Source organism: Orussus abietinus, unplaced genomic scaffold, assembly GCF_000612105.2.
Source record: "Orussus abietinus isolate OABI.00-Male unplaced genomic scaffold, Oabi_2.0 scaffold282, whole genome shotgun sequence".
NCBI classification, from domain to species: domain Eukaryota; kingdom Metazoa; phylum Arthropoda; class Insecta; order Hymenoptera; family Orussidae; genus Orussus; species Orussus abietinus.
This window is the reverse complement of record NW_019394430.1, coordinates 21,806-34,969: the sequence shown is the minus strand read 5'-3', so window position 1 is coordinate 34,969 and position 13,164 is coordinate 21,806. Positions and strand designations below refer to the sequence as shown.

Here is a 13,164-nt window from a genome sequence, read left to right as displayed (position 1 = left end):
CTATACGCGTCTCTCTTCCTCTCATACGTGAGATGGCGTTGGCTAACACGTGCGATATCTCATTTTACTCCCACTTCTGATCTATCAGCCAACTTTTACAGGATCAAACGTCAACATAGAATGAGGGCTTCTATGGAACCTCTGAATTCTTTGTCAGCGACTTTGGAAATATTAATAGAACATGTATCCTAATAAAACCAACATAAAACGTTCATCAAAAACATAATGCCATTTTTATACTTTAAAGTATCCGTTGAAGAACTAACATTTTGTACCACATTTCATAACAACTCACTTAAATGTGTACGTCTTACCTTTCAAACCATGTTACTTATCTAATTTTTTTAGTTTAAGCAGAAAGAAAATTTCACTTCCTGGGAATCGTTTTGTAATAAGACCTCGGAAATCAATGAAAATGATTTAATTGTTTACATAGTATCGCGTAACGCGATATGCTCAATGGAACCATGAAAGACCAAACTCATATTTTCAAGGCATGTTGAATTTAAATTCTCCATAAATATGTACAAAAAATAAGCAGAACCCTTTGAGTCATTTTAAGTACAAATTTACTGGATCTAAATTTCATACTATAATTAAATTCTAATAGATTGGAATATTTTTGGAATAATTTAATTGGTTTATTATGAGTTTTTATGCCGTATTATATAAACCGAAATAGGTACGATTTGTGAAAAACGGTACACAAGCTATATGAAATATTCATCAGTCGAACGTTTTGCAACATAACGGGACCTTGCACACAACCTCGGCGGATGTACCTTTTGCTTATATATCATTCATTACATGTCGTGGCGCGCGTAGTGCCGCTAAAAAAAATTGCGAAAAATTGTTACGTACACTAGCGGGCATGAATGCATTCTCCACGGATATGGTGCCGTCAGTTTATGATGGGAAGGCATTCATTTCCACCACTGTACATATTCACATACGTATACTTTCTTTAAAATAAATTTTAGGTAAGAGAGAATCAGAATTATAAGAGGAAGTCTTTACGAAGGTTGCGAGAAATACTGATGAAGATGAATACATCGGAACGTCCTGCAGATGAGAGAGAAGGGTGTTCTGTTTCACTCGTGCAAATGCTTCTACATCTCCCTTTCTCTCTCACTCACTTTCTCTCTGTGCACATACGAAGGTAATATATGCTTAACGAATAGGCTCGCGAATGTACATCTGTACATGCGCACGTGTGCGAGAGTGTACCTAAAATACTATTTAACCATATCATTGTAATCGAATATTCATACATGATAGTTTTATGCTCATTGTTACTGGAATTCCATTAGCTACAATTGCTCAACATATTATTGTCCATCGACTAATCTGCCTTTATATTTCAGTTTGCTTAAAGAGTTCTGATCCCTGGCTTCGAACTATATACGATCTAAAGCCATAGCAGAGATAATTATTATTACACTAGTATTCGCTGGTGTGCAAGGAGATTGGCGGTGAATAGGATCTAAGAGGTACGAGTTTGACGGATGCTTAAAAAGCACGCTTTAGGAAATCCTGAAAATTTTAATATAAATTTCTAGTACGCCTTTTTATACCGAACAGAAACAGTATAACTAGCTCGTAATCGAATATCGATGTCGGTGACAAAGTTCAGATACAAAAGATGATCTCGGATTACTTATGAGCATTTTGCTGTTCAGAATTACTACGTTTTGCCACCGATTTTAAATGTTAATATCTTGTGCATACGATGTCGAAGATGCTGGGAAGCATAAATAGCTTTTGAGTAATTTATATAATGCAAGCATGGTTTATCCGTCTTTTTGTAACCGTCTGGTACGTACCTAAAGTTGACCTTTCTTCGACGATGGATGTAACAAACAGGGGGAGATGGGCAGGACAGAAAAGAGCTTTAAAACGTCCTAGGATGTACCCATTTTTCGCACTTCGCGCATGCCAAAAAAGACGCGTATCCCATGTTTTTGTTATACAATGTATCGTGTTTACCACGGAGTCAAAAGTCTTTTATGTCCCGCGTGTTTGCAATACTCGTCTCAGGCTCGTGCGCCCGCGACCTTATGACACGTTTTGCAAAGTTACGTCAGGGCGGAAGAAGACTCATTTGCTCCCTTGGTACACAATGTATCGTTATGGGGTACAAGTAGGTGATTAACGCACAGTTCCCTTTGGTTTCAAATAATTCGTAGCTGAATGTTCTTACTTCTTGATTTTACGGCAAAGATGATTCAGATATCTGGTGGAAAAATTCCAATGAAATTTCGATCAAATACTATCTCGTTTACTTATAAAAGGATTTTTTTAAATCTTCATTGAAAATAAGAAAATATTTATCAGTAACAACTATATGGGAAACTATTGACCAAACCTTTAAACCATAACCTACAAACATTCATTGCAAACTCATTTCTGAATTATTCTAGCAACTTTAACGTAACATTTGCAAACATAAGAAGAAATTTCAAAAACTAGAATGATCAAAGCAGCTTTAATATCCCCGAGAACTATGAACAATTAAACGTATCCCAGCTTTTCTAGAAAACCCTTTTAAATCTTTGTTGATTCTTCGGGTAATGACGTGCAAATTTAAACAAATCGTATCGTTTTCAGCGAAATCATTAAATTATGAGAAATGAGTATTCCTGTAAAACATCAATACTTATCAATTTATTGCTCAATTTCCTTGAAAATTAGTTATAATTGTTGTTAAGATTTTCTTTTGAAAATAATGCATATAACGTAATAAAACATTTGTTTAAAAACTCATGAAATTATAATAATTATATCATGTACTTATAATTGTTTGTATTGTATTTTAGGGTCCTGTGACATCTCTATTTTTACTCAATGTTTTAGTCAGGATTACTAATAGTTTTATTGAAATTTTCTGGCTATTTTTCCACCTGCCTGTATGTTCCATTTCTATTCTTTCTATTTCCACCTGCTATGTATTGTATTTTAGAGTCTTGTGTCATATCTGTTTTTACTCAATATTTTAGTTAGGATTACTAATCATTTTATTGAAATTTTCAGGATATTTTTCCAACCTACCTAAGTAATCGTTTATCCATCGGCATTGTCATCGTAAAAGAATTTCTCAAAATTTAGATCATGCGCATCGGCGAGGAAGGATATGCCAAAGTCACAGGATGAGGGTCTATAAAGACTACTGCACTTCCCCCGTTTTCTAAGTTCGATGGCAAGAGACACCCTCTTGTTCCTATTCAGCCCTCGAACTCTGCTGCGGTATTATGGTTCTCGGTCGTTTCTCGACGACATCGATATCCTAGGGATAGCCACTCTACGACTCGCTATTATTTCTCCTTTTCGTTTACGGACAGAAGAAAAAAGTCTATCCTTAGAGACAGAAATGATACCCAGTCCAGACCGTTTTTAAAGCTTCTTAGTTTACCTGGAGGATGCTTAATTGACGTTTATCATTCGCGTTGGAGAAAGTGTTCCAGAAGTCTTCATAGAAGATTCTACCGAAACGTTGTGCTCGATTACTTTCTATCCCGCGTTTCATCCAGTGCTCTTAGTTGTCTCATTGAAACTCACAAGACATGCTCTATTCAACCTAAGGACTGTACCTTCGGTAACGTCAGCATCCTTAGGATTTTCGCAGGAGGTAGCTCGTGTGCACCGATGGGTGAATGAATGCAGAACTTACAAAATTACAATGTTTAAAGCCTTTCTGCCTGCTTCCCTGATTTCTCCTGCCTGCTGAGTTCAATGGCAAGAGCCAGATCGGCATCCTCCTGTTCTTTAAGCCTACAACGTTCTTCTTCCGCTTTTAAGCTCTGTTGCGAAGCCCAGGCTAACTGTTGTTCTTCGGTAAGACTAACACCTTGAGGATTTCCATTCCATGACTTATCGCTGTTTCTTCTGTTCTTTTTATCGGAAAATGAAAGTTTATCCTTAAAACCATGGGCGATGTCTAGTCCGGATTTTCTTCCAGGTCTCTCAGTTTTGCTAGAAAACGCCTGGTCGATATCTATCGTTTTAGACTTAACGTTCGAGAAATTGTTCGAGAAATCCACGTCGAAAGGCTTGACGTTTCTGTTGGAGTCTTGAAAGGCCTTGCTGAAGTCAGCCTCCAGTTTGAGTTGGTTTTTTTCGGATTTAGGCTTATTCGGAGGAAAGGTACTGATGAAGTCCGAGTCAAAGTCTTTGGCAAAGTTGGCGGTCTTCTCAAAGGGCCCGGTCGTCTCGAAGCCGAAAGGGTCCAGCTTACCGGGCGTGGAGTCGTTGCTGCTTTTGTTGGCGTTGATGTCTTCGGTCTCGTCAGCGAAGGGATCCGCTATGGCGAAGGGATCCTCGTAGCGATAGTCTCTGAAGGGGTCTTCCGTAAAATCAGGCAACCTAGCAGACGTAAGCGCGGATGCAGATGCTGATGCAGATGCAGTTACTGGTGCAGTTGTTCGTGGTCTGCTCACCGGCCTTGGCGGGGCCATTCGGCTGGGAATGGGCTCCGGCTGAAGCAGGTTTGTCACGGGTCAGTTTTATCGCTTACTGAAAAGTCAGACATAGTACGGATACCGCTGGTTAGTCCGATCCCTGGAGCTGCTCTGGATACGCTACGATACGAGTATGGATGCTTTGCTATGAGGACAATGGATAAGCGGTGTCAACAGCGATGACGTGCTCTTATACGACGACAAAGGAACTGGCTGGTCGGTAGTGTTTCTTATTTGATTAGCCCTTACTTAGACTTTGATAATGGGATTTATTTCATTAGAAAATCATTTTAATCACTTGCCAGACACCTCCTAAGTCGTTGAGACGAAAACACATTAAAAATCGAAAAATAATATACTTCACGAAGTAAACAAAATCAAGACCGTCCACGGCATGCTCCAAGACTCAGGTCAGCAGACAAATTGAAAATTGAACGGCATCTACCTAAATGTAAAGGATAATAATTAATTTAATATAGCACAGCGAATAAAGAAGAGGACAACCTTAAGACAGCCGGTAACATTGAAACTTAAGATTTCAATGGCAAATTTAATAACATTGAGCAATATTATCAACTAAAATCTGCATATGGCAAGAATGCTATATTACATAAAGAATTATGTAATTTCAATGTTTCGAGCACCACATCGGTAGTTAAGAAGGAATGGTACATAATTTTCGATGGGTGCGTTTTCACACCCAAAAATGTTTATACGGAATGCACTATGAAAAACTTCAATGGATGAAATAAATTATTCACAGCTTTCCAAAAATGTAATTTTTCCTGCGGAGTCAAATTTTTAAATTATTCATCGGTAGTTAAGAAGGAATGGTACATAATTTTCGATGGGTGCGTTTTCACACCCAAAAATGTTTATACGGAATGCACTATGAAAAACTTCAATATTTAAGTGGATGAAATCACAACCTTCCGAAAATATAACATTCCCTGCGGAGCCAAATTTTTAAATTATTTGTCAGAAAAAATATAAATAATGAGTAAAAATCCGTACGACAGCCCACAAATTTGTCATGGTGGCCTTTCATGACCTGTGTCATCACTCGTTTAACACTTGTGGCACTGTTACCCAGAATCACCAATGAAAATAAAAAAAGCCACACATGCAAAGTAGTACACTTGTCAATTTCACCCTCTATCACTAAAAGTTTCTGTTGAATAGCCATACTCGACATTTTTGGGTGCGAGCGTGCGAAGCTGTCAAGGAGATTTCCCAAGGATCCTATACTACAGTTCGACCCGTATACTCACCATAGTCGAAGCCCCCCCCCCATCGTGACGTCACCACAGACCCGCCCCAATACATTTAACATCACGGAGTGACATTTCACTCAATTTTCATAGATCGTTTCGACAGTTTTTAGATCATTTCCAGGAAAACATAAATATTGTAGTCTATTTTACGATCACGGGTACATTAAATTCAGGTCATATTGATTTAAAGATATATTATTCGGTGTAATATGGTTCTTTCTATTTCCACCTGCTTTGTATTGTATTTTAGGGTCCTGTGACATCTCTNGATTTATTATCGACTAAAGAAAAGTAGACAGTTAATTGAAAAATTAATTAACAGTTTAAAAAGCAGAAGACACTGTTTTATTAATTGTATTTCGCATGATAATTAATTATTCAAATAATTGCCGATCACATTTCAATCAATACTCAGTAATTTCAATGTAATTATTTTCTCGTAAAAAATTCAAAACGGAATCATTTCCTATTAGAATTTAGCAAATTACCTCGCAAGATCTGATAATCTGCAAATTAGTTGTTGTCTGTACATTAACATCCCAACTTATTTACTTTTCCATTTTTATAAAATAAAAAATTATTCCGAATGTGTGTTTTTGTTTCTGACTTCTAGTCACGCCCTGGAAATTTCCAACAGATTAAACCGACTCTAACCATAGTTTAATTTACTCATAACTATAAGATAGATTACATAATTAATGGTTTCCTGTAAATTACTTTCAAAATGTCAAAAAGATTGACGAAAATTTAATAACACGTAGTTCTGTAATGTTAAACGTATTGACTGGTCTGCAGTCTGCTTCCACGGCACGGCACAGCAACGGCGTTTACGTCACGAGTGTTGCTACTGCTTACCGTTGCGTGGCAGCATGGTCAACTTAGGGTTTTTTGAGTAGTACCATTCCCCCTTAATACTAGCCAATTATATCGATTTGAAATAAGAATGATATAACGTATTAAAAATTACTGGACATGGAAAAACGGATAGGGGTAGAAGATCACGTGAGAATACTAGAAATCAAAATGTGACATTTAAGGAGATCCAAGGGAATCTTAAAATGTTTGATAGGGCAGCCACTGAAACTTCATAACAATATGTTGTCTGATTATCTTATTGATAGAAATAATTTGAAATGTTCTGACCGTGCATACATTTTCGATATTAGTGAAAATACTCAATTTGAGATCATTTTTAGACATGTTTGAACTTGTTGATGTGTAATTACCCTATCCAACATTGGAAAGAATTTGAAATTAAGGGGCCTTGATGCTGACCAGACCGGTAACGCCAATATCTAATTTATTGGCATAAATTTACAATATACTTAAAATTTAAACGATAAATAATTGAAACATGCTAATCAAATTACGAGACCAAAATTGGAAGATCTAGAGGGCAACACTTTATTTTTTATTTTCCTTATGCATTTTTTTTAGACTTTATCATTATATTCCACTTGCTCCTAATTTGTTGTACTTTTCATCACTTTGGGAGTCGTACCCCCACAGCAACAAAACGGAAACTCATTAAAATAAAAATCAAATCTGGATATGATGTACTCTAAAAATGAAGTACATTCAAAAATTCATAACATAGTCGATATAGTTGACATAACGTTTCAGACTATTTTATTTCACCACAATTTCGTGTGCAAACATCTCCAATCGACGCTGGTCAACGAAGCTATTCTTATTTCGAGACATGAACTGTTATTTTATTACTGATCTATATACTAACTGGATAGTTGATATCCTACAAAATGACGTGACGTTTTAAAGTGACCACAGCCCTCTGGTTATGGGTACGTCAACTAATATTGTAGTTTTTACGTATGCGTCAAAACAACGCGACATTCCACTGCAAATAGTATAAGAGGTGTCAAATTAATTTACTGGAAGAAAATAATTGTCATTTTTACTAATATACTTACGAGAAAAAGGATAACCGTTTTGTTTTAGTCGAAAATTTCTTACAATATGCTCAACGCACCATTTTACTCATAAATTATGTCTCTTGTTCTTTATACCTTAATCGTGAAAGAAATATTCACAAAGGGACAAAGGCAAAGTGATCGGAGGTCCATGGCCGACCCTATTACAGGGATCACGGGCGAGAAGACGTGAGCATTGTTTAGAAGACATGATCATTGCCTAAACAACTGATACGGCTAAACTAAGATTGTGGATCTTATTTTCGGCGTTTGAGTACTGTCGATCATATGAACCCCCCTGCCCAGTTACCCCTTGCGACCCGAATCTCGAGTTCATACAATCAATTTTCGCATTCGATTTTTAAATGTTGACCAATGACGCGACTTCGCAACAAAGTAAAATTTGTCATGCGAAAAAAATTCGTATGAATTCGAGAATTGGGTCTTATGGCTCATGCCAACGTGCACGTAATTTGCGATACTTCTTGCTAGAGCAACTTGCATTTGCGGGTACACTATCAATAAATTTGCAGCAAATTTCTTGCCGCAAATCACTCTAGCAAAGACTTGCAGGATGGTTAGCTAGAGTAATTTGCTGTGAAGTTTATGCCGAGTCACAAACTTGCTACAATTTTACTTGAGCGTGAGATATTCAGTATTGAAAATGTTGTACAACGAAATAGTAGTTGCTGCTATAAGTACAATCAAAAGAAGAATAAACCTAAGAGATCATAAATAAAATATGAAAAATATGGATTAGAAAATGGCGTAGGAGAAAGAGTAGTTCAGGCGCTCACGAAATGTTACTCGGTAAATTAAGAATGGGAGATCCGGTACAATTAACACTTTTTCTTCGAATTTTACTTAGGTCACTTTATTTTTCTAGCGTAGGTGGCGGTAGTATTACTGTACAACATTAATGCGAGGAGGTGTCATCCCCTTATTCCAAAACACATACGAATCCGCCCGTCACTTGCATAAAAAATTTCGAGATTGATTCGAAATCAACTTGTACAACTTCAACTTCCGTACGCAGGCGTATACACGAGATGACTTATGAACTTGAAGCGCTTGCCGGAGAATCCAAGTTCTTGTGCAAGTTCACTTCCAAAACCGTGTACACTATGGCAGGAATTATCTGAGAGCAGCTCATGCAAGTTTTACTTGCACGTGGACACGAACCATTGGGATTATGTCATTTCAAAACGACTCGAGCTTTGCTCGATCTCTGCTCGGAGTTCATTTATTATTGTGACCTCTCTGCTCCGTCCCCCCTTGGCCTATATCGTTTCGAAAACGTAGATTTTCGAGACCGTAAACGCTGTACTATGCAATCAGATCCCTCAATTAAAGTAGTTGCTAAAATAATGAAGCAAAATTTCTTTGCGACGGTACGGAAAATTAGATTCATGCAATGATTAGGTAAGACCAAAACAGTGAAACGCTAATAGAACAATCATGTCATAAGGACGTAGTTATCGCGTGAAATAGGATCAGATGGTAGCCTAGTGGGGCAAGGTCTCAAAACGTTAGAGCGTAAGTTCGATCCCCGCTTGATACAGTTTTTTTTTTAATTTTTAATACATATGACATGAAAATGCATACCGAAATGCACGTAGAAATACTATTTAATACAAAATTAAGGAACAACTCTGACAGCCAAAGTTAAAAATCTTTAACACAAAATTACTCGCGAACAACAGGAAGGGGGCACACGATTGTATTAATTATGCTATGTTATATTTAAAGTTACACGTTATTAGAATGACATTTTTATACGGTACAACGAACATCATCCTAATTATGCCGAATTATGGTAAATTCTGACGACGGCATATTTGCCGAATGGGACATTTAATTTGAGACACAGAAATGTCTAGCGAACAAAGCATTTTAGAGATAAAAGGGACAAATAAATATTTCTCGATTTCGGGGAGGAAGTATAGTGATAATATTCATCATTTGTTTGGTAATTTTCAAGGTCATTTCAGAGTGGATTTAATTTTTTATTAACCCTTTAATTACGAAACGCCACTAGAGTGGCTCCCTTCATTCCCATGAATTCAATGCGATAAATTGTGGCGCTTTTCGGGACGTACCCAACGCGACGCATTTCCGAAGAAACCCGTCGGCTGGTGCGTTCCCGAGACGTACTCGGGGCGCTGCAAAGTGCGCGACAGTTAGTCAAGTAAGGATCTAGTAAACGCTCAAGCCGCATCGATACCCTGGTTTGCGTAAAATCAACGAATTTAAACGACGTCGGGGGCGGTCGCTTCTTGGATGGGTGACCATCGAAGAGGGGGGCATCGCGTAGCGTTGGTGAAAAAACAATGGTACTTGGTCCTTAGTAAGCAGGGCCGAGATCCAAACAGACAACAAACAAACAAGTAAGGATCTGCGGGAAGGAAAAAAGTGTTTCCGTTTCATGTTTTCCGTTTCATGTTTTCCGATTATCGATGCTAAATAAAGCGACACTTCGAGACAATTATCCGTGGCCATTGATCGAAGATCAACTGGATGTCTTGCACGGCAAGAAGTACTTTAATATCCTACATTTAAAGGATGGGTTACACCATGCCAGCGTCGTTGAAAACTCGAACAAGTACACTACTTTTGTTAGGCCGCTAAGGCAGTTCGAGTACACAACAGTGCCATTTGGGCTGAAAGGCGCACTGCTGAGATTTCAGAAATGGGTAAACCAGATACTGCGTACTTTTATTGAGCAAGGTGACGCCGTCGTATACCTAGACGACTTTTTAATTGCAACGGAGACGCTAGATCATCATTTGCAAGTTCTGGAACTGATATGTTCGTACTTATACGTTCTACAGAAGATGGAATTAAGGCCATCGCGGACTTCACTCGACCCCAGGACTCACGAGCCGTTAAACGGTTCGTCGGGATGTGCTTGTACTTCCGGAAGTTTATGGAGGCGTTTTCGATTATCGCGAAGCTCTTGCACTATCTTCTGAAAAAGGACGCAATATTCACATTCGGAGAGACGGAAACAAAAGCATTTCAGATGTTAAAGGAGAGGTTCACAAAGGCGCCCATCCTGTCAATTTATAGCCTGCACGATGAAATTGAGCCGCACTCTCATGGATTCGGGGCCGTTCTGTTGTAGCGCAAAACGGACCGCAAGTTCCATCCTATCTTTTATTTTTTGAAGCGCACAACGGAACCAGAGAGCCGTTATCATAGCTTCGAGCTAGAAACTCTATCGATTATTTATGCTTTGCGTCATTTTAGGGTTTACTTGCACAAGATTAATTTTATAATTGTCACTGATTATAACTCTCTGGGGTTGACTCTAGGCCGGAAGGAGAAACTCTAGGATCTCGAGGTGGATATCCGAGCTCAGGGCTACGACTACGAGGTCGAGCACTGCGCCAGCGACCGGATGCGCCATGTTGACGCGTTGAACCGAGTCCCGGAAATCCTTGCGATTGAAGACAACCCGTCCGAATTAAATCATTCTATTAACCAGGGTAGAGATCCGTTAATTAGCGACTTAAGGGATCAGCTTGAGAAAGCGGAACACCCGACGAAAGAGATGCGAAACGGGATCGTGTATCGAAAGGAGAGTGAGCTTTGTGTACCCCAAAGCATGGTAGCGTATGTAATATGAAAATGCCATGACAAGATGGGCCACTTATCTATTAAAAAAACGTGTGACCTGATTAGATCTACCTTTTGGTTCCCGAAGATCCTCATATTCAGGAACCAAATGCTTCACTCGATCCCTCGATCGAGGGAAAAATTATCTGCATAGCGTAACGAAAGGGAACCAACCGTTTCAGACGGTACATATTGACCCTTATGGGCCGATCGAGAAGGCTCACGCTATCCAAAAGCACATTATCGTAGTGACCGACGCGTTCACTAAGTTCACGAAGCTGTATCCCGTGAAAACCACTTCAACGTGCGAAGTGATTGATTGGTTCCCGCAATATTTTATGGACTATAGTCGTCCTCGGTATATATTTTCTGACCGAGGCAGTTGCTTCACTTCGAGCGAGCTAGAAGAAATTCTGCGAGGCGAAAACATAAAAAATGCATAGATTGCGACTGGCTCGCCGAAAGCAAACGGACAAGTTGAGCATGTCAACCGGATTTTAGGGCCAATGATAAGCAAACTCGTCGACAACGAATCCGGTCAGTACTGGTACAAAGTACTGCGCAAGGTGGAATACGCATTAAATAATTCCTTAAGTAATTCGACGGGCGAGACTCCTGTGAAATTATTGTTCGGGATCAATCACAGAGACGAATTGTGCGACGCGATCAAAGACTATGTTGATAATACCGTCATGTCCGGCACCCGTGATGTGGAGACCATGCGTGCGAAAGCAGCGACAGAGATCGAGAAGTTGCAAGCGAGCAACCAACGTTATTTTGACAATAAGCAGAAGGAGACGCACCAATACTGTAGCGGCGAATATGTAATGATCCGAAATTTCGAAAGTACGGCAGGTGCACCCTAAAAGATTATCCCGCGATTCAAAGGGCCATATCAGGTCATTTAGGTTTTGCGGAATGATAGGTGTGGTCGCAGATATTGAAAACCACCAGACGACCCAGAGGTCCTACCAGGGAGTATGGAAGGCCGTCGATATGAGGCCCCGGCGTCCCCACGAGGATTCGGATAAGGACGCCCTGCATCCGAGTAGAGTGCACGTATGCAAGCGTACAGCGGGAATGGTGGGTTGGCTGTGAGGCCCGAGGCAAACCATTGTCAGGAAGGGTTAAACTGTAGCACTTTTTCAAATGTATCCAACGCGGCGCATTCCCGAACGGACTCGTCAGCTAGTGCGCCCCCGAGACGCACTCGAGGAAGGCGCTGCGGAGCGCGCGACAGTTAGTCAAGTAAGGATCTGCATGGGGGGAAAAAAGTGTCGAGAGTGGCGGGATCTCGGGCGTTCACAAAAGAGCGAATAAAAATAAGGAAACATACAGCTCCATCAAACCGTCTCTCATTATTTAGTCCTTAGAAAATGAATTCGAACAAAACATTAGCACTCCGCGGTCAAGGTATCCGTACAGGTGGTACATCTCCACGTCTGACTCAGCCGTAGTTAAAGGGTTAAATAGAAGCCTTATTTTTTAATTTCAATATCGTATTATATGAAACAGTAGTAACGTTCAACGGAAATATTTTTTATCTTTTCAACTTCGTAAGATAATAATAAAAATAATATTAAGAACGTTCTATATAGAGTTATTTTGGGCAATAGGTTACCATTTTTACATTTGTTTAAATGAAGAGGGTAATTCTATTTTTTTTGTAACTGTGGTGATTTTTCTCAACCGATACGAACCGATACGAACCGATACGAACACTTACTACGTTTCCATCGATATCCTAGTACCGGATTTGTAAGTATGAAGAACTTCTTAAGGTGTTATAGAATGATCAGTCTATATACAGGGTGTTCTATAATCGATAATCCTTTCAAGCGGTGAAAGATGGTGGAATTTTGAACTAGAAGTTTCTTTCCCGTTATT

General features: G+C 39.2%; 1 protein-coding gene across 2 annotated transcripts in view; it reads right to left on the bottom strand.

Annotated features, from left to right (window-relative positions):
• Positions 1-2,636: 2,636 nt before the first annotated feature.
• Positions 2,637-13,164, bottom strand: part of LOC105697768 (epidermal growth factor receptor substrate 15-like 1) — a 29,385-nt gene continuing 18,857 nt past the window's right edge. For both annotated transcript variants that reach the window (XM_012421406.2, XM_012421407.2), the window contains one exon: positions 2,637-4,472. In XM_012421406.2, the coding sequence (XP_012276829.1) occupies positions 3,681-4,472 (792 nt within the window). In that variant the 3' untranslated portion in view covers positions 2,637-3,680. The remainder of the gene's footprint in view (positions 4,473-13,164) is intronic.